The sequence below is a fragment of the Beta vulgaris genome, chromosome 1 (genome assembly GCF_026745355.1).
Source record: "Beta vulgaris subsp. vulgaris cultivar EL10 chromosome 1, EL10.2, whole genome shotgun sequence".
NCBI classification, from domain to species: domain Eukaryota; kingdom Viridiplantae; phylum Streptophyta; class Magnoliopsida; order Caryophyllales; family Amaranthaceae; genus Beta; species Beta vulgaris.
The window spans coordinates 13,433,187-13,443,726 of NC_079202.1; the positions used below are offsets into that span (position 1 = coordinate 13,433,187).

Below are 10,540 nucleotides of genomic sequence, written 5' to 3' on the forward strand. Positions count from 1 at the left end.
GTTATCTTGAACTATCAACTTTCATTCATACATTCATTATATTGATCTTATCTAATAATAACTTGTTTTAATTCAACTATATACTCCCTCCGTCCCTTAATAGAGTGCCCATTTCTTTTTTGGATACTATTCAAAGGTAAAGAAAGCACTCAAAAAAAATTCCAATATATAAGAAAAAACATAGTCATGTAGGGTCTTGTTTGATTCGTCTCATTACGTACATTAAGAAAATCTAACTTTTATAATTTTTACTAATATGAAATTAAAGATATTCACGATACAAAACGTGCATTGGCAAATGCGCATTGGAGAAATGGGCACTCTATTTAGGGACGGAGGGAGTAGTAACTAGCAAGTACTTGTTAAGTACTTTATGTATGGTTGTTACTTGTTAATAGTTAACTTATTGATTTTACTTTTTAATAAGTTATAGTTAGCTTTTATAAGGGAGAATGAGTTGGGGTATAATTTATTATTATTATTATTACTGTACAGCATATGAACCTTTGTTATAATCACTTAAGCCTCATGTGAATCATCGTTGTCGTTGTAAACATATGAATGTGTACGTGATTGCCATTTGTTATTGTTTATATTGTTATTGTTAATGTTCTTGTTCTTTTTTTGTATTACCATTGCTATTATTATTATTATTATTATTATTATTATTATTATTATTATTATTATTATTATTATTATTATTATTATTATTATTATTATTATTATATTATATTATTATTTTATTATTATTATTATTTTTATTATTATTATTATTATTATTATTATTATTATTATTATTATTATTATTATTATTATTATTATTATTATTATTATTATTATTATTATTATTATTATTATTATTATCATCATCATCATCATCAACAACAACATCATCATCATCACTTTATGTTTATTATTATTATTATTATTCTCATTATCATCATAGCTATTTACAAACTTATATATCAATCATAATGCTTATAATTATAAGTCATTTATATAAAGCTTGGAATTGATTGTGTAATACCCCAATATTTTTCTATAAATTAAATTTTCGAAGTTTTGGTTTTCTTAAATATTATTAATATCATATCTTTTATAGTGTTTTACTTAATCCAATGAAAGAGTATTTAGTCTTCTTGAAGAAAAAAAAAAGACAGCTCGATAAAGTTAAGATGACTAACGGAAACCCGAATAGCAAAAGTTAAATGATATAGCTAGGAATTAAATCCTTAACCAACATTTTCCACCTTCATTACTTATTTTCCCCTATTGAGCATCCTTCTTTGGAAAAAAAAAATTTCTCAACCTCTCAATCTCTCAAAACTCCTAACCCTCAACCCATCAATCTGTTAATCTCTCTCTCGCTCTTCCACCGTAAGCACCACCATCCCTCGTCGCTCTCTCTCTATCGCTGACAAACAACCTAAAGGTATCACCCTTTTGTTCTTTTCTTTTCTTCTTCAGTAATGTTTGGAGGTTGTTGAAAAGAAGGGAAGAAAGAGAAAACCAAGTTGTTATGGTCGGATCGTTGTAGCTGCCGCCACCTTCATTGGGGTGGTCGGTTGTTTTCTTTTTTAGATGAATTGAAATTGTTGTCTATCTGAACCCTAGTTTAACTATTGAAATTTTGATATTTTGAGTAAATTTATATGAACTACTTATTGAAAGTTTAATACTGGAACTTTAAGTAGCTTAATTCTTAATTACATAATTGTATTATACTTGAATTCATTGGAAGTACATAATTATATGATTCCACTTCGCATCTTACAGATTTCACAAAGCAAATATCATCTTCGGGAGGTTCATTTTGTAACTAAAACTGAATTCTTATCTCATAAGTATATTAATTTAGAGTATTTCTTACAGTAGAACGTTAATTTCAGAAATTTGAGGGTGTAAATTAACCTATGTTATATAATATCAATCCTAAAAGTAAGTTGTTGAAAATCAAATTTGGTTTTAGTTAGTGTCTGCTAAGACTAATTATATGTATGTAGATGGTGCAAATATATATATATATATATATGGACATACTTCTACAATTGAGAATTTCATATAAGAGTATGCACGGACAAGAAATAGTGACCTTTAATTACAGACTAACTACCATTGTTTGTACAAGTTCACTGTAGGCTTTCAACCTTTAAAAACACATCTCAGAATACTATTTTTTTATATATATAAATAACCATATTACACAACTTTCTTCCAAGGAGCTATAAATTTTCAAAGTATACGTCTTTGATTTCGCATAGTTTAATTCTGGGAGATATAAACAGCAACTATAGAAGTAAGTTTTAAATTTCATAGTTTACATTCTAATCAGAAACTAATTCCCCACTTTGTATTCATTATTTATTAACTACCTTAGGAGAAGGGGAGCAATCTGAGAATCAGAAAATCATCAGCTTGCATCGGACTCACTAAAGGTAACCCCATGAACGCCTCTTTCACCAAGAATGGAAATATACCATTATATATGACACTCATAACTCTAGGTTATAATCTTTAGGTTCTTAAGATTCTAAGTACTCTTATATAATGTTTTCATGTAACTTTGTTTTACTAGTAAGTATATACTATCTTATCTCCTTCTGGTAGTTGATGTTAGTTGTATAAAGACCATGAATTGAATTCATATGCGTCAGTTTATTAATAATCTGGTTGTGATTCTAGATTTGAGAGAACTTGATATGGAACTTTAAATTATGATATTATTATGGATTTTTAAATTGAATTAACTTCAGAAGCATATACAGCTTAGTTAGGTTGATTACTACTGATTGTAGCAAGTATTGGTTTTTATCTGCCGTTTGTGGCAAGAATTGATTGTTTATCGCCTTATGTGGCAAGATATTAGATCATCCTTGCTCTAGCGTGGCCTGCCGGGATTCCAGATCATATAAAAGCTTGAGTTGAGGGGTGTGCACACTATAGGTCATTGGTCATCGAAATTATTAGTAAACCGGCCGGGGCTCCTGGGTTTACATTGTGATATGATCGATCGGGGATCTCCGATCTATCATTTTTTTATTAGTGGGTCGGCGGGGACTCCCGAATCCACCTAAAATTTATGTTCAGATTATTGGAATGCAAAATTGACCAAAGTAGAACTTGTTACTTGGCAGACTTCTATTTATATATCTGTTGTGGTATATCTTTACATGTTAAGTTACATTATATTGTCTTTAACTAGGTCGAATGGTGGTTCCCAGCTTCGCTGATGTTTTCTTGTTTGTGTGTGTTGTTTCTATGATTTGACCTGTGATGACCCATTGTGATTGCACCATAATGAGCAGATTTGCAGGTTGCATGTAATGATGTTTTTGGGAATGTGTTGGAGTGAGGAAGACTTAGTACTTACGATTATGTTTTAAGGATAATCTTTTTATCCCTAATCACTAGTAGAGAAATGCCGATTTGCGTCAGACCTGGGACCCCTATTTGCGTCGGACTTGGGTCCGACGGCACAGGTCTCGACACAGATGACCTAAAATTGATCTGCGTCATATGCGAAAACGACGCAGATCTTTTACCTATTTGAGTCGCACGTTGTATACGGTGCGACGTAGATGGCTCTCCCCAGCCCTAGATCGAAGGGGAATTTGCGTCGCACATAGCACTGGGTGCGACGCAAATCAGGCATCTGCGTCGCATCTTCAGCAATGTGCGACGCAAATCAGGCCAAAGAGTACACACAGATCCCAAATGCCCATCAGGTTCTAATTTCAGTAATTTGCGTCGCATGTGGCAATAGGTGCGATGCAAATTACTGAAATTTGCATTTTTTTTTATTTTCCAGCTTTTTTTTTTCTCTCAAGCTCACATTTTTGCATATTTTAATTCACTATTCTGGGTAAATCAAGACAAGATTCCAAAAACAAATAATATTCCCACAATATGTATTAATATGCAATATTTTTGCATGGATATATAAATATTATATTCAAACAAATCTTTGCATTAATATGTAAATATTAGATACAAACACATGTAAAAAAATATATACAATATACAAAAAACAAATTACTTTGTAAATATGTAAAAAAACGTAAAATTAAAACTGAATCTAATAAAGGAACATTGTAATGGCGACGTTTTTCGATGTGTTCGAGGGAGACAACTTCTAGAAGAACCAATTCCAGATCTGAAAATAAAACATAAAATTGACAAAAAATAAACAAAAAAAAAATTAGATACAAAAAATAAAAATAAAAACGAAATGATTAAAGTTTTTAGTTTTCATCTGCATTAACTTAGTTTTTATTTTCAGATCTGAAAGTGAAAAACCAATTTTTAGATTTGAAAACTAAAGTAGAAAATCAAATCTTCGCGTTGAATCATACCTGGGAAACAAGATTGTACTTTGATCTTGTTCGTGTTGAATATTCATCTTCCTTTGACCTAATTTGCATTGCCGGTGAGCACCAAAGCGGGAGGAAATACTTTAAATCGTTCATGCAGATGAAAAATTAGGGTTGCTCGTTCGTATAACAAGATTGTTTGTTCGCTAGATGTGAGAGTGAGAAGGGAAGATCTGATTCGTTCGTTCGCAAGAGTGAGAGAGGAGAATTTGAGAGTGAACCTCAGCGAGAATTTAACAGACTTTAATTGCAAATTTTGTTTTAATAATGTTCGCTGCTCTTCGTCGGTGTCGTTCGTCGCTAAAGGTCGTCGGAAAACAAAGTTTACAAGTGAAGAGAAACGGTTGAGAGGAGAAATTAGGGTTGAGGGAGGGAGGGAGAATTTAGGTTGGAGGAATGTTAATGGGCGCATAGAGTGAGAGAGAGTGAGAGAATTTGAGAGTGAGTGAGAAGCGGCGCATAGAATGAGAGAGGGAAAGAGAATTTGAGAAAGTGAATTTAGGTTAAGGGAATGTTAAGGGGCCCGGTGGGCTGAAGTTGGTTGGTGGGCCGCGAATCTGCATCGGATGGGCCATGAGGTCTGACACAATTTTGGTATTTTGTAACGCACTAAAGTACCTTGCGACGCAGATGGTGAAAATCATTTGCGTCGTATATATGGGCCACGTGGTCCGACGCACATTGGGGTTTTGCAACGTACCTTTGGTCGATGCGACGCAGATAGCTCATCTTGGTGCTCATTTACACATGATGTGCGTCGCACTCTTCTTCATGAGCGACGAAAATAACACTTTTACGTCGTTTTGCTTTACATCCGACGCACTTCGGGCGACGCAAATCGTCGTTTTCTACTAGTTTATATGGAAAAGAGTCATTTTAGGTTTTAAGTTAAGCTATGTTTGGATAAGGAGTTTTGTAAATAGTTACTTAATAGTTAACCATCTAGAAGAGTCTCTTGGCACAAAACGTTATGTAGTAATACTGATGTTAAGGATGCTATGTTGGATAGACGGTCATTAAGCCTTGCACTTATGCTCGATAAGTGTGGCGGGAACGCCTTGGAATTTATTTTCTTTTGTATATAAAAGTAGGTTGGAGGAAGCTAGGTATCCTATAATCAAAATTATTCGATTTAGGATGGAACCCTGTGAAAATTTTCAGTCGAAATGCTAATTATTTAATTGGAGTAGGAATTTGGAAGTTCTCTTGATTATCCGAGCATTACAGATTGTCCACTCGTTATTATTCTCGTTGGTTACAATATATAATAATAGAACATATGAAGAGTCGTTCTACTCTTTTGCTCATCAAAGTGGTTTTACGCAATTGAAGAGTCGAATTAAATAAGAGTTGACTAAGCGAATACACTAAGCATGACGGTAAACAATATAGTGTTTTTATGAGTTTTTCCTTATCATCCACATGTTTATCGCACACACACACACAGATACACACACACACACGCACGCACGCACACACACACACACACACACATATATATATATTGTGTGTGTGTGTGTGTATATATATATATATATATATATATATATACATATATATATATATATATACATATATATATATATATATACATATATATATATATATACATATATATATATATATACATATATATATATATATACATATATATATATATATACATATATATATATATATATACATATATATATATATATATAGTATATATATATATGTGTGTGTATATATATATTATTTGTCGATCTTAATACTTTTAATAATATGATTCGTTTCCAAAATGCATAACAAAATCAAAATGGCCCGACCAGGAGTTGTCCGAAGTTGAATTAACGTTCAATAGCGAATGGACACGGTGCTTCAAAATGATCGAACTAAGGTCATTAGTGATTCAAGTCGAGTACACTTAACTCTAGCCAAGCGTACATGAAACCAAATACAACTTGTGCAAACCAGACCAAAAAAGTGTTCACGATCGATCATACTCGGAAATGGATCGACTTGAAAATGCAATGTTTAGACCTGTCTGGCACAAGACAATACAATCCTATAATTCAAATGTGATCGACCAGTTGAACAAAACCTTACCAATCATGACCTGGGGCATTGAGTGCCAGAATCCTGACATGTCCGGGTCTGATCTGGTTCGTCGTGGGTACACCCAGAACCTGTTTTGACACCATTAGTCTTGATGAACAATATTAATATAGAACTCTTCTTACTGAGAAACGGTATTTTGCATTTGTGCTCATTATTCTTGATGCATACCTATGCGCCAATATTTTGTCCTTGGCTTTTTGTGGCTTCACGCTCAGTAACACTTCTTAAGACAGAATGACGCTGGTTCATGGGTACAAACATCTACATTAATGCTATGTATGAGTTAAGAGGTGTCACGGTATTCGGTAAAACACTTCCATCCTTGGTGTCTGTTACTGAAAGCTTGTTTAAATTCCTTAATAGCACAACAACCCAATATAATGGCTTGGGTCATAAGTCTTATTGCAGTTAGTTTGACCTTTATCTTTTTTTCATTCTATGTTTCCCTTTTTACTTTTTATGTGCAACGTGGATGAGATTCTTAGTGTCCTGAAATATACATGGTACGAAATTATCTCCAACAAAGTGACCTCACTCTGTGTAGAATTAAGCATCTAAAGTCTTTAGTACTCGCATAGGTTGTCCTGTGGAGACTTTCTGGTTGTCCAAATTATTTCTTATTACTAAGCTTTCTTGCTTTTGTGATCTTACATGGGAGAAGGGTATGATGGGGAAGCGTGTTGTTGGACCCTAGCTAGGTAGGGATCAAATATATGCATAGCCCCAACCCAACAATAATGAGGCCATGTGCTGAGGTGGAAAATAGGCCCCATAAAATCTCTCTTTTTTTCACAAGACTTATAAAATCTACGCTTATTTCCCCAAATACCCCCGACAAATCGCGAAATTCACAATATACCCTCAATGTTTCAATAATTCACATATACCCCTGACTTTTCATTTTTGTGCACAGAATACCCTTTTTTTTAACTGCCGTTACCGTTAACTTTATTTACCATTTTGGCACAATTAACTCCTAACCCTAATATCTAAACCTAATCGCTAACCCTAATCTAAATACTAACCTTAAAATCTAAACCTAATTCCTAACCCTAATCTAAATACTAACCCTAAAATCTAAACCCTAAACCTTAACCCTAAGCCCAGCCCAACCCCCTCCCCTTGCCCCTCCACCATCCCCCCCCCCCCGGTCCGTCTGCCGCAACCCCACCCCTCCCCTCGCCGTAGCCCCCAACCCCTCCCCCTCCCCTCCCTCTGTCGCAACTCCCACCCTCCCCCTCCCTCTGCCGCAACCCCCCTCCCCCTCCTCTGCCGCAACCCCATCCCCTCCCTTCCCTCCCGCTTCCCGCGAAGCTCACAACGCACTCCCCTCTCTGATTTTGTCGCGGAACCCCTCCCCCTACTAGCCAAATATAACCCAAATCTGACGAAATTCGAAGGTGGGGGAGAGGTGGGGGATACCGGTGGTGTGGGGGAGGTTTGGTATTCGAAGGTAGCCAGTGTTCGAAGGGAAGGGGTGGGGTGTTCGAAGGTAGCCGATGTTCGAAGGTAGCCAGTGTTCGAAGGGGAGGGGTATGGGTTTGGTGTTCGAAGGGGAGGGGTATGGGTTTGGTGTTCGAAGTGAAGGGGTGGTCGGCGGTGAACGGACGCGCAAGGGATGGGAAGGCCAGCACGCGCAGTGTTGGTGGGGGTGGGACAGACCGGCAAAACCAGCGGCGGTGGGGGTGGGGGAGGCCGTCACGCACATCGCCGGTGGGGGAGGGGGGTAGGGGTAGGGGTAGGGGCTGGGGTGGGGTGGGGTGGAGGGGAGGGGGTGGATGTGGGGGCTGCCAAGGGGTAGGGTTAGGTTAAGGGGGAGGGTTTAGGGGTAGAATTATGTGTTAAGTTCCCTGTTTTGAGTTTTGAGTGATGACAAACCACATTGAAATATTATATTGCATGCATGTTTCTGTTTGCATGTGTAGGTGCCAAAGTACAAGTTCAATGGATAGAAAGACGAAGCTAGTGAAGCCAAGTCTTGAAGAATTGCATGAAGACCAAGATCAAGTTATAGCATTTAAGTCATAGATGCAATGTAAGTGGTATAAAGGTTTTAATGCACTATAAAGGTTTGAAACTAGAGAGATGAGTTAGTTGTGGATGACAAGAAACCTCGGTTACTTGTCATACACAACTACAAGTAAATTAAACTTGGTTGATTGGAACAGTCTGGGAACAAATCTAAACCAGTCCTCTAGGGTTTATTTCATGCATTCGTATTTTAGGAAATTTCTCTTTCCGCGTAAAATTGATTTTCACAATACACGGATGCATGGTTTATTGTGTGAGCAAGATTTCTTAAGTATGGTAAGTGTGTTATATGATATTATACTGATTTTATTTGATATCAAATAAAATCAGTGAGTATATTTTCCTTGGAATAATTTCCATATTTCCGAGAAAAATATACTCTCATAATATTATGTAATATTTACTTACCAAAGGCTTATTTAAGGAGTTCTGCTAGCACACAAACGTGGGGGCTTGTGCACGCATATTTTCATAATACTCTAAGCAAAAGCATTCTCTCTCTCTCAAGCTCTCAATCCTAGCATAAACCCTAATACCACAATAAGGACTAAAACTACTCTCATTCTAAGCGTATTAAGGTTGTTTGTTCTTGAGAGAAAACTTATTGTAAGTGAGCAAATTGTGAGTTCAGTTTGCTGGGGAAGTTGATCGGGGATCAACTTCATTTGAACCATCATAGTTGATGGTTGGGTCGAACTTCCATAGGTGAAAGTTGGGGAATCATCTTCTGCATAGGTGCATAAGTGATTGAGTGTAATTCTTTTGTTATTCTGAGTTGATTAATAAAAGAGTGAGTGAGTAGAGGATGTAGACTTATTAGAAGTCGAACCTCGTTAAATCCTTGTGTTTATTCATTGCTTTTATTTCTGCTGCTAGAGAACTGTTTCATAACTGTTCTTACTATAATCGAAAAATCTACAACATTCGGACAAACACTCAATTCACCCCCCTCTTGAGTGTCACTTGCACTTACAATTGGTATCAGAGCCTAACTTCTTGAAAGGGTAACACCTAGAGAAGGAGGATATAATGACTACTCAAGAAATGACCAGTGGACCCGGAGGATCAAGGCTACCAAAGTTCAATGGAACTAACTATCCTTGGTGGAAGAATTGCATGAGAAATCTGATCATTGGCACAGACTATGAGTGCTGGATGATCATCAGGAATGGACCAAGGAAGGTGGCTAAAAATTCAGATGGAACAGAGAAGAAGGAGACTGAGTACACTACTACAGATCTGAAGACCTTCGAGAAGAACGCAAAGGCCATGTCACTACTTCAACAAGGTATTGCTGATAATGAGGTAAGTCGTATATTAGCATGCTATACTGCTAAGGAAATATGGGAAACATTAGAATTAGCCTATGAAGGCACTAGTGAAGTCAGGAGATCTAAAGTTGATATGCTTATGTCTAAATATGAAACTTTTAATATGAACCGAGATGAAAATATAAGAGATATGTTTACTCGTTTCATGACAATTATCAATGAACTTAAATCTCTTGGAAAAGACTTTACTAATGAAGATTTGGTGAGAAAGATCTTGAGAAGTTTGACAGGTAAATGGCTGCCCAAGGTGACTGCTATTCAGGAGGCCAAGGATCTAACGAAATTGTCCATGGAACAACTTATTGGGTCATTAATGACTCATGAGATGTTGGTGGAGTGAAAGGAGGAAAGCACAACCAAAAGTCGTGGGCTAGCTTTGAAAGGTGAGGAAAATGATGAAGATCTTGATGAGATTGGTCTCATGGCTAAGAGGTTTGAGAGGAGTCTCAGAACGTAGTTCAAGGGGAAGTCTTGGAAGAACAAAGGCAACTTGAAGAAGACCAGTTCCAGCACTAGTTGCTTCAAATGTGGAGAAATTGGACACATGATCAAGGATTGTCCAGCATGGAAGAATGATAAAGGAGGACAGAGAGAGAAGAAAATGACTAAGAGTGCTATGCTAGCCGCATGGGGTGATTCTGATTCAGGTGGTGAAAGCGAGGAAGATGAAGCCCTAATGTGTGTGACCGCTCTGATTGGAGACATAGA

The 10,540-nt window shown here is 36.4% G+C and overlaps 1 protein-coding gene across 1 annotated transcript; it reads left to right on the forward strand.

Annotated features, from left to right (window-relative positions):
• The first annotated feature begins 959 nt into the window (after positions 1-959).
• LOC130592092 (uncharacterized) lies at positions 960-10,330 on the forward strand. Its single transcript, XM_057396247.1, has 3 exons — positions 960-1,432; positions 2,378-2,435; positions 8,396-10,330. Exon 3 carries the CDS (start codon positions 9,531-9,533, stop codon positions 10,170-10,172), a length of 642 nt encoding a protein of 213 aa, XP_057252230.1. The 5' UTR covers positions 960-1,432; positions 2,378-2,435; positions 8,396-9,530; the 3' UTR covers positions 10,173-10,330.
• Positions 10,331-10,540: the final 210 nt, after the last annotated feature.

Coding starts and splice junctions, on each gene's coding strand:
- LOC130592092 (XM_057396247.1), top strand. CDS start 9,531: ATGACTACTCAAGAAATGACCAGTGGACCCGGAGGATCAAGGCTACCA.